The 24,032-nt window shown below is 39.9% G+C and overlaps 1 protein-coding gene across 4 annotated transcripts in view; it reads right to left on the reverse strand.

Moving 5' to 3' along the window:
* Positions 1-2,445: 2,445 nt before the first annotated feature.
* Positions 2,446-24,032, reverse strand: part of LOC128444340 (RNA-binding Raly-like protein) — a 58,582-nt gene continuing 36,995 nt past the window's right edge. For all 4 annotated transcript variants that reach the window (XM_053426758.1, XM_053426760.1, XM_053426761.1 and 1 more), the window contains 5 exons: positions 11,482-11,663; positions 8,893-9,006; positions 5,916-6,055; positions 4,132-4,183; positions 2,446-3,239 (listed from right to left, as the gene is read on the reverse strand). In XM_053426758.1, coding sequence (XP_053282733.1) covers positions 4,145-4,183; positions 5,916-6,055; positions 8,893-9,006; positions 11,482-11,663 — 475 coding nt within the window. In that variant the 3' untranslated portion in view covers positions 2,446-3,239; positions 4,132-4,144. The remainder of the gene's footprint in view (positions 3,240-4,131; positions 4,184-5,915; positions 6,056-8,892; positions 9,007-11,481; positions 11,664-24,032) is intronic.

A 24,032-nucleotide genomic window follows, 5' to 3' on the forward strand; every position in this document is an offset into this window, starting at 1 on the left:
ACAATAACACATTACACATGTTTGGCAGTGTACTGTGCAGCTTAACTTTAGTAGGAAAGAAACCATTGTTAACATATCTGACTCATTCTCACGAAACCACTGATATACCATGGCCGAGATCTTTTAAAAATGAAACCCACAATGTAGTTCAAATTAAAAAGCCTGCTGACTCCTCCTAACCTGCTTTATCCTCTTCACCATCATCGTGCGGCGCATATCATCCTGCCGTGCACATCAACGTGCGGCGCACATCATCTTGCGGCGCACAGCATCACCGTACATCATCATGCGGTGCACATCATCCCGTGGCGCACTTCATCCCGTGGCGCACATCATCCTGCGGCGCGCATCATCCCGCGGCGCGCATCATCCTGCAGCACACTTCATTCTTCGGCGCACATCATCCTTCGGCCCACTTCATCCTGGGGCGCATATTGGCGCACATCGTCCTGCAGCGTCGTGGGGCGCACATCGGCGCACATCGTCGTGCGGCGCACATCTTCCTGCAACGCACATCATCATCACCGCATATCATCCTGCCGGGCACATCAACGTGCGGCGCACATCATCACCGCACATTGAACATCTGGCAGCACGGTGTGTGTGTTTGTATTTGGGTAAAATGTTTGTAGGACCCAAATTCAGAGTAAATTCCCTGTATGGCCGATATCCAGAGCTCCTGTTGAGGAGGTCCAAGGATTCAGACCAATCCACACCGAGCCCATCAGGGGGATGACTCTGCCCTGTCAGCGCCTAACACGCGGGGCGCAGGAGACCGAGCGTCTCATCGATGAGCTGCTGGAGGTGTTCATGGTCGCCCTGACACCATGAACATCCCAATCTTGGACCATGAGCGCACAGGAGATATCTGGAGCACAAAGACCACACACATGTCCTTTATCCAGGTACATCTGCTTCACCTCTGACAGCTCGATTTCATCTCGTCAGAGCGCTAAACTTAACGTCCTGTCTACATCACATCCATGATCCTCCTGATGTCCCACTCTGCACCAGGACAGTGCTTTTAGTGTTGAAGTAAACCATAGCACTAAAATCATTTCAATTACTACACACAGAACTGGAAAGAAACAACATAATTCATAGAGTTACAAAGGGCAAAACACACCTTTGTTTTATGAAAAATACCTTTCCTACACTCACATTAAAATACATCACATTCAGCACTGAACAAATACATCAACAGCAGAAACTACAATGAAACTAAATGAAGAGTTGTCATATTTCCAAACTGATGGAGTACATTCAGTTACATAATTTCTTATTGAACATTTTAGAATCATATTTTTAAAGTTTGAAATAATGTCTAAGTATAAAGAGCCACTGCCGTACACATAAATATTTTCAAGTATCGTTATCCAACTGACAAATATTTTACATGAGCACTCGGTTTACAGTCGGTCACAGTTGTTCATATAATTCAGCAGGGTGAAGAAGCTGGAGGACTTTGTGTGGTTTGACACTATAGTATTGTGGCTGTGCTCGGCGCAAAGTCAGTCCCCCACAATCTGTTGAAAATAAAATCATGTCCAACAATGCAAATCGTATATATTGGAAGCAACTACGGTTGCAAAGGGGCGGACACTTTCCGGTAAATTTCCGTAAACTTTCAATGGGAATATTCAGCTCGAGAATTTTGGGAATTTTGAAAAAAAAATATATAAGCAAATTAAACGCTGAGCAAAAAAAACATCATTCAAAACTCTATATTAAAGATGTATGGAATGCAGCACATGCTGCTCGGTGAATTTCAACCCTGCACTGTGCATTTCTCCATCAATTGTGCAGATAATTCCCAGCATCCTGCACACTACAGCAGGGCTATTGAGGCCTGCTGTAGTTTGCAGGACTAGTCAGGTAAGTTTCGATGATATTACTGGGGAAAATATATTCTCATCTGTCCATCTAGCCTCTTTCTATTAATTTATCCATCAATTGTAAAATATTTTTAAAGACGATTCCAATTGTTTGGCCAACTATTTATATCTCTAACATTGCATTAGTGTTTTTTTACAAGCTTTTTTCTCATCTTATTCTACAGAACAATTCCACGTGCACTATCTCATAGGTGGAGACATTTCTGCCCAGCCAATGTAGAAGGAAAGGCGGTGTACATTTGCAAATACGATGCAAAGACCTATGTTAAGAATGACACAGATCCAGAAGCATATAGTCAAGTGCCCAAAGTTTCCTCAGGGCTCAAATCAGCCTATGACAAAACAAATGTTTATATTCCCGTTAATTCCCATGGAAAGTTTCCAACTTTGAATATTCCCGGAATTTTTCAACCCTAGAAGCAACTCAACAAAGGATAATAGTGTTTTGAGATTAGAATATGTATGTGTATGTACACAGGCTTAAGTTGTCAGTGCAGTCAGTACATCATCATTTGACAGGGGGATAGAGCAATATATTGGTTGCCAAAAATGATGTGGTAAAGTTATCTTTATTGGAAATGACTGATTTCCTGAGTGGATTTGTAAAAGCGTGCTCACTGAGCCTTAATACCAGAACGGTAAAGCACTCCTGTACACAGCTGGTTACACATAATAACCACAGGTCTGATGAAAATAAACTGTGATTAGGAGCTGCCAGCTGCTGCCACACTTACTTTATTGACATAGGTCTGAATGGAGCACAACATGGGCAGCAACTGTTTAGAGGAATAAACAAGACCAATTGGATTGAATATTTTCTGTTGTTTTTTTGGTCATACTGTAAACATCGTATAGTCTATGTGTGTACTGTATAGTACATACTTTTGGCCTCAATGGGTTGCTGTAGCAGATTTTATAATCAGGTGCATGTGTGACAACTGAAATTCTGGCAAACATAGCTCATGAATTCGATACTTTTGGGAAGGTAAACATTTTAAGATGCTGGATCATCTTTGATCGCATCAATATGCAAGGGGGAAATAAAATAACTGCCAATACTGTAGTTGACTTAATGGCTGCCTGAAAGGTAGGACATCCTCTATGGTGCTTTACAGGGAACATATACATTTAGTTACTGCGTCACATGTGTCGATATGTTAGCATGGAGCATCAGATCAGGTACACGTGGGATTTTGTTTGTACTGTGGAATGGAGACGAGAACTAAGAAGGAATCAATGATTGTGACTTATTCAGATGTGGAGTGGGGTCGATCTGAAGTTGATAACGCCAGCGCCTCCTCGTAGCATTTTTATCCCAGCTGTTATCAATTCAAGCGTCAGTTTCTGGAGAGCAAACAAAAGAAGAGTGAGTGAGAAAACGTCTATAGATCTGCAGGACAACACTCAACATTTGAGCTAAGCTTAAACAACATAGTTTATCTTGCTTCTCTTGGCTTATTAGGATGTGAATCTCAATGGGAAAGGAGATGTGTTGTCATTGTAGCCTTGAATGCTTAATTGACAAATTGCACTCGACTCGAATTGAGTGTAAATTGCTCTTAACAATACTATTGGTAAAGCTTAACAACAGCTTTTTCGACTTCAAAGGTGCTACAAGCCACAGTTCAGTTCACCATTTCATGATTTAAAGACACATACGCTGTGAACACCAGCAACGCAGCGGGAGATTCTCCGCTCAGACACTTTCTCAGCACAGAAATCAGAGGGCTGGTGCAGCAGACAGAGGCAGGTTGTAACATTTACATTTGACTATGTAGATCACATGTTCTTCTCTGACACATCCCTGTGCCAGTTCTTATCAGCCATAGCTTTCTAGACAACTTTGCCTGTGTCTTCTATGTGTATGATTCCACTTTTTCATCCTGAAAAACTCGGGTGCTGGATGGAGAACCTCCAGACAAAAGCCTCTCACATACAGCCAAATGTCAATCTCATGGAGGCATGGGATAAATCAGACTATCTCCAAAGCCATTGGGCACGAAAAAGTTGTGGCAATCCATGCAGAAGATGTTGATCTATTTCATTCAATGAGTGAAGCTGCTAGTAGCACAAGTCAAAAAGTCAGGAGATCGCTGTGAGAGCTCAATGCGCTGCACCTTAAGAAAACATAATGTGAATATACAAAACAGAAGCAAATTAACACATGTATTTAATGCATTCAAACATCTAAAACCAGCACCCTTTGTTCTCGGTGTCCCAGTTTGAGAATTCCTACCTGAGCTGCAGTATCACAGGTCGTCCTCCAGATCAGACTGATGCTGCTTTATCTGAAAACACATAGGAAGACCCTCTTAACAAGACACTAGGTCAGGTACAACACATTTAGCAAGACTTCATCACTATCAACATCACCATCATTCACATCATCATCAACATCATCAACATCGTCAACATCATCAACATCATCATCATCACCACAGCCTTATCTTCACAAAGATATTGCTGATTACCCACACATAGTTGTTTCTCCTTTAAAAAAATTATAATTTGTACACACACACACACACACGCATGCACACGCACACACACAAACACAAACAATGGTAATTGCAAACACACTCTTTATTCACACACACTCCTGTCAGAGGGATGGTCTTTTCTCTGCGTCTGCTCAGAATAATGAGGCAGCCTCGCTCTGTCAGGCAGGTAGGAAGCCTGCAGGCTAATTCTATATCATTAAGTTTCGTTGTAAAGAAACAGAAAGACTGAACACACCGTGCTCCACAAGGCTGGTCATTCCAGCGAGGTGCTGAATAAAAAGATCTACAAGGCAACAGTAATCACATCTTCAGCCACTACAGATTACACATATTGTCTTTGGGACAGTGGGTGTGTGGAGATGTGTGAAACAGGCTGTTACTGTAAAGACAGGAGAAGGGATGGTATCAGACAGATAAATAGAATCTCCTCAAATTGTACTTTGTCATTAACTACAGTAATCTTCACTTGTCCTTGTTCTTTCTACTAAATCTGAACTAAACATCACACAGTCCATCGCAATATATTTTTTGAAGCTCTACCCAAGGCTAAAGGATTTCATTGGAACTACTAATCCTGTCTGGATTCAACAAAGGTAGGCATGCTGCTAGTACATAATTGACTGTTGGTCAGTAGATACAGACGCATTGGACTTTAAAAAACTGTGACAGGCATTTTACACTTTTCTTTGACATTTTGTATATTGATAAATATCTACATTATTTTATTGAGAAAATACTCAGCAAATGAATTAATAATATAAATAAAAATGTCCCACACAGTTGTGCCCTGCAGTTAAAACATACAAACACAACTAACAGCAGCATTTCCTGATTTTGTTGAGCTACAAGAAGCTGGTGTAAGTAATTGACTCTCCACTAGAGTGCAGACTTACATCAGCTTCTACAGCAATGCTGACGGCCACAAGCCAGTAATTGGGGTAATAATTTACCCTGTGGGGGTGTAATTGATGGTAACTATTGGAAAATCTGTGTGGAAAAATACTGCATGTACTAGTAGTTGTAGACGTTTGGGTAGTATTTGACTTAAGGTATATTTTTACCCTGTCGGGGTAGCAGTGGTATGTACTGTGTATTATCCTGTGGGGGTATAGTTGTGGTATATACCAACCCTGTGGGGGTAGTAGTGGTATGTATTTACCATGTGGAGGTAGTAGTTGTATGTATTTACCCTGTGAGGGCAGTAGTGATATGTTTACCCTGTGGGGGTAGTATGGTTGTGGTAAATGGTTTTGTATTTATATAGAGCTTTTCTAGTCTTGATGACCACTCAAAGCTCTTCACAGTACAGTTTGCCATTCACCTATTCACAGTGCATCTATGAGGGGCAACTCAGGGTTCAGCATCTTGCCCAAGGACACTTCGGCATGCAGATGGGGAAGACTGGGATCGAGCCGCCGACCTTCTGGTTGGAGGGTGGTCGGAGGAATATACTTACGCTGTGGGGGTAGTAGTAGTGGTATGTATTTACTGTGTGGGGGTAGTAGTGGTATGTATTTACCCTGTGGGGGTAGTAGTGGTGGTAGTGCAGCTGGTCGTCCTCGCTGGCCTCTCCTGGTTCAGGACTTTCTCTCTCTAGACTGCTGACTGAACCCTGGTGAGGAGAGCCTGACACACTGGGCTCCCTGCTCCGAGGACACTCTGACAAACACAGATACAAACAGCAGGATTAGCACCATTGTGAGGACCATATCCTGCAGACCTTGACTGAGAAAGAAAGCCTCAGTGTGGTTAGCTCTGCAGGGGTTTTGACTTTACCATGAAAAGAACGGATGGTGATGCACTACTCTAAATAAATAAAAAGGTTTCAGTCCATCCGAATACACACACTCAGCAGCATTTCCATTTAGTCAAATGCTTTCTTGGACACACAGTATTTCTTCAAACTGGTAATAAAAAAAAAAAAACTACTTAACCTTTAGTTTACCGGTTTTTATCCCAGCTCTAATCTTATTGACTATTTTGATAATTTTGTTTCTTTTCATTTGACTCTTTTTCCATCTATAATGTTCTTAATTATTATATATTGCTGCCCTAATGTTGTCTAATGTGTAATTCTTAAACTGCTTTAAATGGCTTCCTGTTGTTTGCCTTCAATTCTTTATTTTTATGTTGCAATGCACTTTGTAACTGTCTTTTTAAAGGTGCTGTAGAAATAAAATTTGCAATTGTTATTATTAACTGGTTGAGGTTAAACTCAGTTCATTGTGACCTTTTTATATACAGTCTATGATTGTGACATGATGATTAGAAGGACATCTTGGTATTTAGTGTCGTCATCATCCTCATCGACACTTCTTTTGGTCTCCAAATTAACAAACCAATATCTACTGGGTTTCAGATAGAACTTGTGACGCTGCTGAGTCCATTTACCTGTCACTAGGCTGTCACTGAACTTTAAAGTAGCTTTATACTTTTAGTCTTAGAGGGAATTGATCTGAATGACATAAAATCATGAAAATGCCATTTTGGATAATTCCCCTATTTTTTTTTACCAGAGTGAAATACACGAACACACACACACAGTTGACTGACAACAAGATAACTCCTGAGCGGGAAGGGAAGCTTATGAAAGGTTATGAGGCCGTTGTTTATCGGTGTTTACTTCCCTGTCATAATCCACGCTCCACTGGCGGCAGTTTTGTCATTGAACCATTAGTCACAGATGCACTACGATAGAGGATCACATCTGATGGTACAGATACTGACTCCCGAGCAGATAATTTGCAATAATACTCTTTAATTTAAAGTTCAGTTGGTCTCTGGCTGGATTAAACCTTGATCAGACTAATGTATGAATTAGATATTGTTCTTTTTAATAAAACTGAAGCATGTCCAGCACACCCGAGGTACTCGTCACCTCAGGTTTGATGGACATGCTTCATAATGACAGATAGGTTAATTAAAAATGTCTGTGGTGTGACGTGATATAAGAAAATGAAATATTGAATTGCTCCCTGTTCCACATTTGATTTAAGAATCAAATGTGTCAGCAATATCTGTGTTATGCTATTATGCTCAAATTGATTGAAATGCCTTTTCATGCTCGGCACAACAAACAAAAACTTATTTTTCATCTACTTTCACAATGTTTACAGACCACGACAGAGCAGGATAAGGTTACCTAGTTTGAACCCCAGCTTTGCACAAGTATTCTGTCCAGAAGAGAATTCCTGTTAACAGTATATATGGCGGGGTCATATATGTTTAATGCAGCTTTTGCTCAGCCAACATACTTACTGTTGCTACCACTGTCAAGTTTTCATTGGTGCACCGCACAAATTTTAACATATTTAATATTGACTGATAATCCACTTGAAACTCAAAGCAATTTTTCTCCTTCCTTGATTCCTCACAAAAACAATCTAAACCAGCTTCTTAGTTTTAGTTGAAAAACCTAAAATACTTGCTGATCTCGTCTCGCAAGAACTTTTGAGAACAGAACACCCAATGACGCTGTTTGTTTTTTTATGTTTGAAGAATTGGTCAGCATTTAATTCAATTGTATTAGATTTGGCTGCAAAGCTGTTTAACCTTGAAACTCCAGGAGTGTTTAGTGGATTCAAACACTTCACCCAACACCTGCATCGGCATAGTGGTGAGTAGATTTTCATTTTTGAATGTGCTATCGTTTAAGGAAAAACAAAACTGTGCCATATACCAGGAGCATATGACCCACATCAAATGGTCCAGCTAACATGCTAGTATCTTGAAGCTATACATTATTGTGGGTTTAGAAATCCAATTGTGAAACTAAAGATAACAGGCCCCATGCAAAACGTTATAAACCCATCTGTTGACGAGCCCTGTAGATAATACAGAGATAATTAAGATGACCATAAAGAAGGATTGTAATTTTATTGGAGTGTAAAGCATTAATATTATATACTGTAAGAAATAATATCATGTAGGGCTGGGCGATATCGGATCAGTTTCCAACTGTTGAGCGTGAATGGGAGCAATACCTCTTTTGCTGTAATAATGTCACCCTGGAACTGAAAAATAAATGGAAACTTCTCAGTAACAGAGACATTGGTTAAGCTGACTTTATTGCAAGGGGTGGCTGGGGATAGATGGGTAGGAGAAGGATCTGTTGAAAAACATTTTCTTGAGGAGTAGCTTATTTTTAAAAACAGAAGAAATGAATGTGAACCGGTTCATATTTGGAACTGTGAACTAAGTTCAAAATTCAAAATTCAAAATTGTGAACTATGAATGAAAACGTTTTCATTTTAATGTTAATGACCTGAACTTTGAGCTCTTTTTTAAAAGTGCTCTCTCAAGACCATCCGCCTAGCCCACGAGCCACCACTGCCCACTCAAGTTTATACAAACCCACTCTTTGTTGATGGGGAACCCTAAGAACTGTCCTGAAAAAACAACAGCAGTGACACTAACAAACAAAACTGAATCCAGTGCAACAGCGAGTTGGAAGAGAGGATAAATAATAATAATAATTCATCACGTTCAGTCTGTACCTGAGCAGTCCTTCCTCTGTCTGTCCATTTTGTCCACACGGTCCAACAGGCTGTCGATCTGAACCTTGATCACTGTCAACTCCCTCTTTATGGCCAGAAGCTCTGTCATCTTCACTGTAGGGAGACAGAAAGAGAAGGGAATATATTCTGTGTATTTGGTGAATTAATATAGACAATATAGAAACAACATTATTTGTGGCCCCTTAGAAAATCATGTTCTTCCATTTTCAGCAGTTTGTCCCTTTTCTGTTTCAACATGACAAAATCAAGTCATTCACGAAAATTTGGTCAGTTTAGTGTGGATCATGCTGATTGGCCAGCAAACTGTCCCTTTTTGAAAGAACTGTAACACCAACTGAGAGGCAGACCTTATCTCCCCCCCAGCAGCATTGCACCCCAGTAATGCTCTAAAGAGGCTAAATGAGAGAAAATACCGGCAGGAGGTTCAACATCTGGTGGAAGCCCTCAACAACCACATACAGTTGTGTCTACATGTCTGTCATAGTTGGGACCATAATACCACAAAACAACATGGAACATGCCAATGTCATCCAGTGACCCCTGCACTCATCAAGCCTGTAGCCCTGCACCATCAACAACTCTCAGCATTGCACACCTACCTCTTTCAACTGCAGGAGCCTTCACGCTCGCTGTGCTCTCTAATGGATCACCAGTGCACCAACAGCTCACCAAACGACCCTGAAAACTACATCACCACTGAAAGCTTTTCGACCTCAGAAGCTAGCAAAGGCAATCTAATTTCCTTGTGATGGGGTGCAGTAAAAACTATTAAGGCTTGTAATAAACTAGTATAAACAATTCTTATTTGCTATGCACTATTAACTCTGTCTGATTGCGAGCGCTGATAGGCTGAACTGGATTATAGCCAGGTGGAGAGCCTGGCGGTAGAGAAGCGTTTAATGAAGAAAGCATCTGGTGCCCCACCCCATCCGCCTTCTCTCCAGTACCCTGGGGCCCTACCAGTGAGACGAGCCACTACACAGGCAGCAGATTACATGAACAGGGATTTTAAAAAGGAAACATCCTGGAGTGCTTCAGGTTAGCAGATTTAAGATTTTAAAAAGGACAATATAATATTAGAGTCGCAAGTGTTTATTAATGTGAACACAGGATCCCAGTCTCTTGTACAGGTTTGAAGTTTAAAGCCACTGGACAAGGTTAATTAAAATACAAAAACATAACCCAAAAATATAAATCTTCGGTGTGAAGTTTTGATATGAACCATTCAATTATCAGGAAAGTGCAAAATATTGTAATTGACAGAAGAATGCACTCCATCTGTCGTGGTGATCACTTGACAAGATGTGGCTAAAAGTTGAGATTAATTCAGACTTGTTTATAATACTTCACTTTGAGGAGAGAACCGGAAAATCAAGAATGTGGTAAAAAGTAATCATTTCATTTTAAGGCTTTTGAACAAACAAGGGGGTGCTTTCTATTGGGTGTAATTAATGTTTTCCTGCAGTCATAGTGGATGGTTATGGCTGTGGTTTCAGAAAAAAATGCACAGGGATAGTGTATTATTGGATTCTATGAATACGTCAATGCAGGGGTTGGGGATTGTCTGGCCTCCGGGCAACATTTGGCACTTAATACCTCATTCAGATGCAGCGCTTATGAATGAGTATTGTTGATGCTGTGGCCCTGCTTGAACCAGAAAAATTTAAATGGCTCCGAAGTGTCAATTGACACAGTTACAGAGAACCGTAGCAGACCAGATTAATGATATTACATTACATTACATGTCATTTAGCTGACGCTTTTGTCCAAAGCGACTTACATTTTTAGTACACTCAACATTTATGAGGGGCCACTTAGGGGTTCAGTATCTTGCCAAGGACACTTCGGCATGCAGATGGGGAAGAGTAGGGTTTGAGCCGGCAAACATTTCATGTTGGAGAACCCCCGCTCTACCCCCTTGGCCACAACGCCCCTTAAAGCATATATAGCATGATATATTGAAGATAAACTGTAAAGACACTGCAAGACATTTCCAGTTTTTCTCTCTGGTTGGAGGATTTGTTTGAGACATCATCATCATCATCACTGCCATCTGACATCAGATTACTCGCAATAAGAAAAAAACAATTCAAGCAATCGCATCAGAGAGCTTAGTGTGATATATGTGTTCGATAATTTATGATGGTCCTCGAAGGCTTTTTATTTATACACAATGATAGGAAAGTTTCTCCTCACCCTGGCATTGTTGTGTAGGGATAACTTATGTTGCTACATTATATATTGCTCTGCAGCATAATCTTTAATATTACATCATCATTTATTAGTTTGAAATATGCTATAGTATGAAACCGCAACATAACTAGTGAATTGCGAGAAAAACATGCAATATTTGTCTTTAAAATTAGGTATCTTAAATAGAATGACTAAAGACAAATACAAGTACTGTACCTCAAAGTAGTTTAAAATTAATCTTACTTTCCACCAAAAATGTGTGTCACACCAAATGTTTCCATATGTCAGAAAGATGTGAGCTGTATGTGTTGGTGCTGAACACTGCAGCGACCCTGACCCTGAACAAGTGGAGCGTGTGAATAAAGCATCTCTTACATTTGGCTTTGATGCTGGAGGCAGGGCTGAGTGTTTTGTTGGACCCGCTGGATTCTCTGTTTCTCCTCATCCTCAGAGCTGCTGTGGAGGAGGAAGAGGAAGATGAGGAGGAAGGTCGGGGCCTCTTGATGGGACTGGGATCCACTGGGACAGAGGATGGGACACGCTGGTAGTCGAATACCCTGCAAAAAACACACATGTAAGTTGGAAACGCACAGACACACAATAGGAATGGGACGATATATGATTTTACTGCACATCACTAAAAAACTCTCACAATAAGTTTATCATGATATCTTTCTTTCATCGGGATAACGTTAACATGCCAACATTTTTGCACTTTAATTAGTGTTGAAAAGAACCAAGGTTTTGCACATTGCACTCTATGTATATGTAGCATTTGATGACCACACTCTGCCCAGTGTTCAGGTTGTGGGCCAAAGCATTTCACTTTGATTCTAAACCTGGGTGAAAAAATACAGAAAGAACAGACTCACAATGTTGCTATTTTCCTTTATTTTTCTTTACTTTGAACTTTACTTTTACAGTAGACTTATTATTTAAGTTCCTTTTTTCTTGTTTTCCCCTTAAAAATGTTACAAAAATTATGTTATCGATCTGTAATTCATTAAACACATTTGTTTCTTCCCAAAATGTAAGGTTAAGTGATTTGTGTGTGTGTATGTGTGTGTCCTTGGCAAAATATTATTGCACCATTGTGCAATTGTCACCATTATTGCAATAATGTTGTGAGTCCCAATTATTTTGCCAAGGACACACACACACACACTCACTCACACACAAACAGAGTGTAGACAAACCTTTTTAATGCGCCTCTGCCTGAGGCTCTGCCATTTGTGCTTGTTTGTATCTTGACTGTTTTATCACTGTAATGAAGTGGGGCTAAGTTTATGTCCTGAACAGATTTAATCTTTATGTTTGTAACAGAGTGAAGAGCAGTTTGGTTTGTGGTTGAGCCAGTGAAGTTATTTATACAAAAAAATTAAAAGTTTTATAATAAATAAGTTGAAGTTTTTTAGCTTTTATAATGGACATTTTCTTCACTTCTTTTCTCTTAGGCATTAATACCAAGTCTCCACACTTTTGTAATTTATATCCTTTTTACAGATAAGCCTGTTGTAACTTTGTTTTTATTTTAAAAGTCCAGCTCTCCAACACTTTCTGATGTCCCTACTTTATCCAATTCTGAAGACTGAAGATTTTGTAACTTTTTTGGGGGTCTGTTTTAGTGGTGGATTAATCAACATTTTGTCCTTTCCTGCGAAATTGCGGCAGAAGGCCGGTGAGAGTTCAAATAAACCATACAGTGTATGTATTTGTTCATGATGATTAAAGAAAATGTCATCCATTTGTTTGTGATGTGTTTTAAATAGATTTTAAACAAGCATGGAGCTCTGTGGCCATAGCTGGATGACAAAGTAAGCAACTGCCCAGGGTCCCCAAAAGCCCCATTAATGACTAATGACTATATTAACCATGTGAGGGAAAAGCCCCACAGAGTTAGAAATCCTAAATAAACCATGTAAAAAAAAACATGGTGGGCCAAGGAAGATCACTGGGGCAATTTCATTTGTCATCACAGTAACTGGCATTCTATTGGTTGGGGAATTTTTTTTTTTTTTTTTTTTTTTTTGTGATCAGCTGGTTTGAGGCGCACTGCGTGGTTGGGGAATTTTGACAGAGTGGTTGCAAATCAGCAGATCCAAGCACAAGCAGGGTATGTGAGAGCATAACAAAATCTGATTGTCAAATCAATACGCCCTATCAAACCACGCTCTTGAATAAAGACATTGGGAAAACCCATATATCTATAACAAAACAATACTGGACAGATTTTCATGAGCATTGGTGAGGGGATGAGGGGATGCACATGCGAGCACATGAATATCACTGTCACGCACAACAGATTCCGAATGACAGTCAAACAGAAGTTCTAAAATGAGAGAGAGAATTGCAATCCATGCCACAAGAGCAGGGGTTGGCAACCCGCGGCTCTGGAGCTGCATGCAGCTCTTCAGCCCCTTTGCAGTGGCTCCCTGTACAGTGTTGTGCATATTTTTCACTCGCTCAGAGAGTCACACACAGTGAGATCAGAGCTCATTCACGTGAAGCAGCCGGTCAGTGACTTACCGGCTGCTTCTTAACAGTGGAAACAGTGAAAACACAGTTTCTCTGGTCAAAGCTGCTCAGAGATCAGCGCTGCAGCTTCTTTATCAGAGCAGAAGCTGCAGTTGGTTTGCCTCCAGTTTGACCTGCTCTCACTTTTTAAAAAAATATTTCGTCAACCTAAATATGCGTCACATCCTATTATGTCCCCGGCCTGGCGCATTTCCCTGCTGGTGGTATAGTTTCTGACCCCCAGAAATAGAGAGATTAATTATGTGTGGACAGATTAATTTGCTATCGCTGCCCAACGCTGCTGGCTTACCTGTATGCTTGATATGTGGCGAGGAATTAGCAATCAACAAAAAATGTAATGTCGAAAGACATTTCCAGAGCAAGCACATAGCATTTGCTGAAAAGTAGCTGGAGAAGAGTGAAAAAGCATAGTTCTGTGTTTCATTTATTTCAAAGTAGGCCTTCACATACCAATGTATTTAGTTCTCCTCTTCATAAGATTTTGGTGTTTTCCTTGGTTGTAACAGGTAAAAATAGCAATAAATTGTCAACAGATTTTTTTAATGTCGTTCTATCATATAATAAATGCAACAAACTATAGATTTTATATATATTGTGTAAATATATATATATATATATATATATATATATATAACTTTATAAGCTGTGTTATCAAATATGTTTTGCGGCTCCAGGCAGATTTAATTTGGGGGAAGAGGGGGCAGAATGGCTCTATCAATAGTAAAGGTTGCCTACCCCTGGCCTGCACTAGCGTATACGTGGCACACAGCAAATAACATGCCGCTACAGAGCAAAATACCAAGTTAGAGATCTCTTATGTTACTATGAGAAGTGTAAAATAATATTTTGGTTAATTATGAAACGGTGGCAAGTCAAATTATATGTGACGTGATAGGAAGTCAGCCTTGGCAGAGATCTTAATACTCAGAGCCCATGCAGTTGAAAATGTGGCATCTGATCTGGATGGTGGATCATGATCTTGCTGGCTGCTGACCATGGACTATGATTGCAGCAGGACTGCTTGACATATCGTATTGAAGTTATCCTTCAAAATGTTTACCCTCATCAATGCTGCTAAAAACTTTAATCTTGATGATGTTTTCCTACAAAAATACAATTTTATTTATTGATTGATTAGAAGTAAAGTGAAATGTTAATTTACTGTTCATTAAAAAGTTTTGTTAAAGTTTTTGGTTCAGTATAACAAAAACGCTTTTTTATGATCACTTTTCAAAATATTAATCACCCAAAGAAATGCAAAACCTTTTGAAAAAACATCTTACATTTCAACTAAACGGGCAAACTGAACGAGCATTCCTCCGCCAAGATGTACGTCCAATGACACTATGTCAAAAGAGTGTTGCCCATTCATTCTTTAGACTGTGTAATATTGGAATTTGTCCAGCTACGTTTTTATTATGAACCAAAATCTTTTTTTACACTTCTCACAAGAGAGCTCTAATTTGGTGTTTTGCTCTGTTGCTGCATTTGATAGTTAGTTCCAGTGCCCAGTGTCTGTTTTAAACATTTTATTGAAGAATTCTCATTATTATATCTTTATTAGGTTCTTTATTTAGCCACGTCCCACCCTGCCAGAAACTTTCATTGAAATCGGTTCAGTAGTTTATGGGTAATACAGCTAACTAACACACAAACAGTTGATGATGAAAATATCACCTCTTGGCAGAGGTAAAACTTTTCTTTTATGTATTATCAGTGTTGGACGGTATCTACTGTTATAAATTATACCCACGTACTGTACTTAAGGACTTGGACTTTAGTGAGCACAAGGAAGATGAAACTAATTCATTTCAACAACCGTCGATATTTGATTACTGCTTCAATGCATTTGGATCCCTAGTGTGAAAATGTTTGTGGGTATAACATCTTGTGAGATAGCAGTGTTTGCATTTACAGATGTTTCCATGTGTTGTTTGTTTCCAGCTATAAACCATTGACCATAACCAGCTAACCAAGTTCCAAGTACCCCTTAAAACTGTATCAAAAAGATCTACAACAAAATTAATTGGGAATGAAAGCGCTGCCATTATCATGCGGCTGCACTGAATTTGGTTTTAAACCTGCAGAATCTGTTGAAACTTTCTGAAGGACAGAGCGATTTATCCAATAAAAAGAGACAACCCCTACTGCTTTCATTTCATTGAGAAACCCCACATTGCATCTTTTCATTGCTTCCTGCATTTAGTCCGTTTTTCGAACAGGTTTCAGTGGCGTGTTGGGGACGTGTTTTCTCCCACGGTTGTTTCTTTCTGAGAGAGTGTGATGTGCAGTGGCGGAGAGCTGATTGACAGCTCCAATTTGAAGAAGTGAGCGATGGAGGAGGTGATGAGGAGGTCTTTCCTCTCCCTGGCAACCTCTGCTGTCTATCAAGGCAGCCATCTCTAGCTGGAGGAGGACTGACTGAAGGGGAAACATGAATTCTCTTCATCTCTTCCACCAACACACACATTTACACATTTAAAAATGACTAAAAAACACACCTGAATGCACCCACTCAGTTCATTTTCAAAAGATGAGTTAGTGGCATGGAAACTGGATTTACACTTCAAAGGCCTGGGCATTACTAACATATAGGCCAGAGGTCTTCAACAGGGGGTCCGTGACCCCTAAGGGGTCCGCGGAGGTACTGCAGGGGGGTCGCGAAATGTTTGGTTGATTAGAATTTTTTTAATGTAAAAAAAAAAAAAGATTTATTTTCTAACCAATTTTTTTTCACAAATTTAAATGTCTTTAAATACACATTAACATGCATCCGACATATTGAGAGGCTGATTTGACCCTCTGCCTGACAGCCTCCATCCGTCCAAGATTAGATAAGTTGTGAGCTACCCATTCAGGTTAACACCTGAAATGAAAGATTACATGCTCTGTGTATCGGGAATCCTCCATGTGCCCGGTTTCATGAAAATAGATTTTTTATGAGCTTGATTCAGTCTGGATTCTGCTGGATTTTAAGATTTGCTCACAATGCAACCTTCATTTACAAAATATCTCTGTCCAGGTTAGGTGACGATCTTTCAAACAAGCATGTCCAGCCAGTAGGTGGTGAGTGACAAAGTCTATATCAATGATCCATCATTTACCAGAAGAGAAGGCTATGGTTCAAATAATTTGGACAGGGCAGATGCCTGTGAATGCTGTTAATGAGGTGCAATGATCCAAACATTAGCTGCAAACTTGTAATTAGAACAAGCAGTGTTTTCCAAACATTAAGAAACCAGTGTAGAGCTTCATGCAACAGTGGGCATGTGTGTGGAGTAAGTGTGATGTTATTTTCAAAATGCTACGTTTTATATGATATGAACACGCAGAAACTGGAGTTTAATAAAAATAGGAATATAATAATCTGCACTTTGGAAAGTGTTTGGATAAGAGGACCAAACGCTGAGGAACAAGTTGGTTTTGCAAAAATATCCTAACATATTAGTGTGGATAGGATTTCACTAACAAAGTCTCAGTTCTGTAGATATGATTATTATAAATTTAACATAGACTTTTTCACTCACAAATCACAATTTGTCCCATAGGGCTTTAACAAGGTGGGACATCCTCTGCCCTTACAATAGTTAGGAAGAAAAAAAAAACTTTTAACAGGATAAAAAGAACGTAGAAACCTCAGAAGGAGCCACATGTGATGGATCCCTCTCCCAGGACGGACAGAAGTGCAATAGATGCCACGTGTAAAGGAGAACATCAGAAAGATAAGGGTATTTGCAGCATTGATTAAAATAAAGACTTAGTAGCATAATGGAAGGTCAATTAATTGACAGATTATTGTCAGTAAGGTTGAGTATCTGAAGAGAAATATTGAATATCAAGCAGTCTTGTTGTAATCATAGTCCATGTTCAGCATCCACCACGAAACATGTTATGGAAACGTCTCGTTTGGTACTTCTTCCCCCGTATGAGTCATAAGGGATCACACTGGTCTCACAGCCCCACCCAGCCGGTACCACTCCAGCCTCAAGTTTGGTTGTTTGTTTGATTTAAAAAAGAAAAGAAAAAAGTTACCATTCTGTAATTGGAAAAATCAAATAGAGCAAAGGCTATGATGCCCCAATTGTTTAGGATAAAGGTTATCTTTAACTCTGCAGGTGCAGTGGAGAAGCAAGAGCAAGACACCCCTACAAAAGGAACAGTTTTACATGTGGTGGCCACAGACAGTTATGCTTCCTGTCTGATTCTTCTCTAGTTTTGTGTTCTGCTAGTGTCCTTGTCACTATTGGTAGCAAGAGGCAGTACCTGCAGCCCAATCAGGTTGAACAGGTAATACAGGGCTCCTTTGTGCGAAGAGGAACAGGAGGAGCACTGCCAGAGCTCTACAAAATGACCTTCAGCCGGTTACTGGTGTGCATGTTTCTGGCCCAACTGTCACAAACAGACTCAGTGAGGGCAGCATGAGGGCCCAATGTCCTCCCTGTTCTCTTCACAGATGAGAGCCAGATCACACTGTGCAGATTTGACAAGTGTGAAAGAGTCTGGAGACACCGTGGTGAACGTTATGTTGGCTGTAACATCATCCAGCTTGACCGGTTTGGCAGTGGGTCAGTGATGGTCTGGGGAGGCATATCATTGGAGGGTCACACAGACCTCCATGTCATAGCCAACTCTACCTGAGTGCTGTTAGGTACCAGGATCAAATCCTAAGAGCGATTGTGAGACCTTATGCTGGTGCAGTGGGCCCAAGCTTTTCTAGTCTTGATGACCACTCAAAGCTCTACAGAGTGTATTGCCCTCACCCATTCACACACACATTCATACAGTTCATCTATGGGCAGCACTTATTTCTATGAGGTGCAGCTTTGAGGACACTTTGGCATGCATGGGGAAGACTGGGATCAAACCGCTGACCTTCTGATTAAAGGACGATCACTGTACCCCCCAGCCACATCTGCCCTCTGTAGTGTGCCCAGAGTGTGTAGGCAGATCCCACATGACCAAGACCTTGATGCCATTGACTGGCCCTCTCGTTCCCCTGACCTAAATCCAATTGAGCACCTATGGGACGTTATGTATCAGTGTATCAACACCGCCAAGTACTGCCACAGACTGTCCAGCAGCTCACTGACGCCCTGATCCAGGTCTGGGAGGAGATCCCCCAGGACACCATCCGCTGACTCATCAGGAGCATGTCCAGACTTTGTCGGGGGTGCATACAGGCACGTTGAGGCCATACACACTACTGAGTCACATTATGAGTTGCTGTGATGATATTCATGCAAGTTGGATCAGCCTGTGATTAAACATTTTTACTGTGGTTTTCACTGTGGTTTTGAATCCAGCCCTCAATGGGTTGATGATTTTGGTTTCCATTGACCGTTGTTGAATCAATTTGATCTCAACAAATTATACAATGTACATCAGTAAAGATTTTCAACTTGACTAATTTGCTCATCAAGATCTGCTGTGTGATTTAAGTGTTCCCTTAATTTTTTGAGTAGGGTATGAATATATATATATATTAATATCATAACATAGCAGTGATGTGGAAATTAGAAGATGATTAGATGATTGTATAATACATTAAATATAATTTAAGGAAGCATATTTTGAACAGGCGTAGTACATTGTAAAAGGTAATACCAATGCTTATGTTACATTAGTGTTATTTTCTTATTCCTCACTATCCAGTTGATTCAACGTATTAGTTGAGTTGATTAATTTGCTTGTTTTGCCTATAACAAGTATAAAAAAGGTATAAACTACATTCACTTTATTAAACTGGACTTGTGCTCCCGAAGTACAACAATCCTGCACTATTAGTATTATAGTGTGTTGAGGGAAAATGTGTTGAGCTTCCCAGAATGCTCTAAGACAATATTGGATAAAGTGTTGAGCATGTTTAATTTTCCATTCATAAAGATGAAAACAAACTATGTCATGTTCATATTTCACATTTCAGAATTTGAAACAAAATTCACAGTCCTAAATATGAATTAGTTCATGGCCATATCTTCCATTTACAGACGGTTAGAAAGAAAAATATATGAACTCATGCTATATTGTTATATTGTATACCTCAGTAGAACTGGTAGAAGCTTGGCTAAACTTCGCTCTTCTTCACTTTATTAGAATAGAATGTTGCACAGATAATGTTTAGATGTTAAGCAATGGAATATAAACGATATTGATCTATAACTGCATGATTTCATAGGGGATATTCACCCTATTCTGTTCACTCTAAAAGTGTAAAATCACTCATGTCGTAAAACATGAGTGTTCAGTCCTGTGAGAGTGAGCAACATTCACAATCATTTTCAGCAATGGCAAACTGCTGGGTTAATTTCACCGTGCACCAATCGTTTTGATAAACGATGCTCTTTTGACATTTTTAGGTTTGACCCAGTTGTTGACCGCCCCCAACGTGAGATACAGAGCGCTGGTAGCCTGTTTATTAAATTTGTGTTATAACTTAACATATTACGTGTCCAAATTGCATCACACTTTCTCCGGGAATTTACAATACACTTGCCAAGTGTGAAGCTGATCAAATGAGCGGTTCACTGGTTTATGTGTTCCATGTGCAGACAGACAGATAAGTGGAATTAGTGGGTAGATTTAAAAACTACTACTAAATTTGTTTTACTTTAACTGAAAGTTATTTCAACAAATAATGTTTAAGTTGGAAAAACTTCACGAGTCAAATTAACAAAGAAACAAAACTTTAGACTATACTTAAGAAAGACATTTTTCAAGGCAGTCAGTTTCTTAGATTTTTTTACTAAGATAACGTTGTCAAATTTTTGTGTTGAAAGTAAAAGTAAAATTAAAAGCAAAAGACAATCTTCTTAATGCCATGCAGCAGGTCAGGTGTAGCTTCAGTAATGTGAATTGTCCTTATAGAGATATTTTTATCTCCATCTTTTACAGCTCAGAATTCTTTATTCAAACTTCTTTTAGAAGATGAATGTTAGCTCTGCTGTTTTGTGTCACACGTGACCGAGAACTACAAGAGCACAGCAGAGGATTAACATACCATCAGCAACTTTTTGATTTGGATTGTTGTATGATCAGCATGTGTGTGCGTGTGTGTGTGTGTGTGGGGGGGGGGGGGGGGTTGGTCGATGGGGGCTACTGTACCTCACTAAGCTGATAATCCGCAGCCCAGCAGATAAACGCCTATAAATATTTACAGGATGGTAGTGTTGACGCAGCCAGGCTCCACAGCTTTACATCCTGTCTGATTTCACACAGAAGCTGACGCTTCAGAGATGCTCACCAACTGAAGCTGGGTTATTCTACAGTAAAGGTGCTCTGCACAAAACAAATAGCTGAGTAAAAAGAGGCAGATGTTCATTATGTATGTGTTTCTGTTGGTAGGTGAGGACAGTAACAGAGATACAAGCTCATGTTGTAATTCAATTGATTTCTGTCTGTAAATTTCTGTCATATATACACTACCGTTCAAAAGTTTGGGGTCACCCAGACAATTTCGTGTTTTCCATGAAAACTCACACTTTTATTTTTCAAATGAGTTGCAAAATGAATAGAAAATATAGTCAAGACATTGACAAGGTTAGAAATAAGGATTTTTATTTGAGATATGAATTTTGTTCTTCAAACTTTGCTTTCGTCAAAGGATGCTCAATTTGCAGCAATTACAGCATTGCAGACCTTTGGCATTCTAGCTGTTAATTTGTTGAGGTAATCTGTAGAAGTTTCACCCCATGCTTCCTGAAGCCCCTCCCACAAGTTCGATTGGCTTGATGGCCACTTCTTGCGTACCATACGGTCAAGCTGCTCCCACAACAGCTCAAGGGGGTTGAGATCTGGTGACTGCGCAGGCCACTCCATTACAGACAGCTTACCAGCTGCCTGCTTCTTCCCTAAATAGTTCTTGCATAATTTGGAGGTTTGCTTTGGGTCATTGTCCTGTTGTAGGAGGAGATTGGATCCAATCAAGCGCAGTCGCCATTGTATGGCATGGTGTTCAAAATGGAGTGATAGCTTTCCTTATTTAAAATCCCTTTTACCGTGTAAAAATCTCCCAGTCTACCAGCACCAAAGCAGCCCCAGACCATCACATTACCTCCACCATGCTTGACAGATGGCGTCAGGCACTCTTCCAGAATCTTTTCACCTGTTCTGTGTCTCACAAATGTTCTTCTGTGTGATCCAAACAAAAATTATTTATGGACAGACAAACTTTGATTTGTCTGTCCATAACACTTTTTTCCAATCTTCCTCTGTCTAATGTCTGTGTTCTTTTGCCATTATCGATCTTTTCTTTTTATTGGCCAGTCTCAGATATGGCTTTTTCTTTGCCACTCTGCCTAGAAGGCCAGCACCCCGGAGTCGCCTCTTCACTGTAGACGTTGACACTGGCGTTTTGCGGGTACCATTTAAAGAAGCTGCCAGTTGAGGACTTGTGAAGCGTCTATTTCTCAAACTAGAGACTCTAATATACTTCTTCTTGCTGAGTTGTACACCGGGGCCTCCCACTTCTCTTTCTACTCTGGTTAGAGCCCGTTTGTGCTGTTCTCTGAAGGGAGTAGTACACACCGTTGTAGAAAATGTTTAGTTTCTTTGCAATTTCTCGCATGGAATAGCCTTCATTTCTGAGAACAAGAATAGACTGGCGAGTTTCACATGAGAGTTCTCTTTTTCTGGCCATTTTGAGAGTATAATCGAACCCACAAATATGATGCTCCAGTTACTCAACTAGCTCAAAGGAAGCCCAGTTTTATAGCTCCTATCACCAGCTAAACCGTTTTCATTTGAGCTAACATAACTGCACAAGGGTTTTCTAATCATCCATTAGTCTTCTAAGGTGATTAGGAAACAGAATTTACCATTAGAACACTGGAGTGATAGTTGCTGGAAATGGGCCTCTATACACCTATGTAGATATTTCATTAAAAACCAGACGTTCTACCTTAAATAATAATTTACCACATTAACATTGTAAAGAGTGTATTTCTGATTAATTTAATGTTATTTTCATTAAAAAAAAAGTGCTTTTCTTTGAAAAAAACGAAAATTTCGAAGTGACCCCAAACTTTTGAAAGGTAGTGTATATATATATATATATATATAAATGTGAAACCTTTTGTCTGTTTAGCATTTGCAGTTACAGAACACCTAAAACCATAAAGAATAAAGACTTAAAATCTTACTTATGTAGATACCAATGTAATAACAAAGCTCATTCACATAAGTCTGAATAAATTATATATATATATATATTAGGGCTGTGAAATGATTAAAATTTTTAATCAAATTAATCACAGGTTTCTATGGATTAATCATGATTAATCACATTACCGATTTTCTCGGAATATTTTTGTGAAAACAAGATTTATGACATTTAACTTTTCTTTTGTGCTGCAACTCAGCAGTTCTTCAGCAGTTATCATTGCTTTTCCATATGGAACATTAATATAATCTTCATCCTAAACAATATTCGGGCTCCTTAGCCATTGTGTGGTTGAATAAAACTTTTTTTTTTTAAATCAAACAGAAATTATTTGAGCTTCTTAGCCATAGGATGGTTGACATTTTTTATATTTTTTGTCACACAACCATTAACCACACCATGATACAATCTAATGCCTCTAAAGGCCCTCTTAGCTACTCTGTCTTTAGCCAGTTGGTGAGGCAAACTAACTTGTTCAAATTCTCTGACAGTAAAGCTGACCGCTTCTTTTGCACAATGTGTCCTGCGAGTGAGTCTGGTTTGGCGCATTCCACTTGAACGCCCCTCGCCGACCAACACATGCTTCGCGTTGCGGTGGTTAGGCGGGTATTGCTACGGTGAAACGATAACGTCTTCTCGCAGAGTGTGCATATCACCTTGGTTTTACTGAATGTTCAATCTTTGTTTTTTTGGAACACGATCTTCCCGTCCAGAAGGTCCTCAGGTTCATCAGAATTATCCATGTTGTTTGTTTGTTTGAATGGCAGCTGCCGTCTGACTGCATTACGCCGGGTTCACACCGGAAGCGACGCCGAAGCGAGGCGTAAGCGCAGCGCCAATCCTCTGGCTCCCATCCACTCCCATGTTAAACCGCAGCGCTGAACACACCGGAGGCTGAAGCGTAGCGTTGTGCCGCGGCTGCCTAGCGCCGTGAAGCGATCGTTTCGGCGTCGAGTCTATTTTTTCCGCTTGACGCGAGCGTATCGCGACAGGAAACACACTGAAAAATGATTTTAAACGATATAGATGACATATTTTATATGATATAAATGATCAAATATGCATCCCATACTTTGTATTCACCTTCTGTTGTCTTGGAGTTTTAATTTTACCACTTTTACCAACCACATTATTAAATGTCCCCCTCTGCCAATCCACTACAGCCACACAAGCAGTCATAAAGATAAAAAGAGAGGGGGGGGGGGGGCTACGTATTCTCCACATAGGCTTGAGT

This window comes from Pleuronectes platessa, chromosome 7, assembly GCF_947347685.1.
Source record: "Pleuronectes platessa chromosome 7, fPlePla1.1, whole genome shotgun sequence".
Lineage (NCBI taxonomy): Eukaryota > Metazoa > Chordata > Actinopteri > Pleuronectiformes > Pleuronectidae > Pleuronectes > Pleuronectes platessa.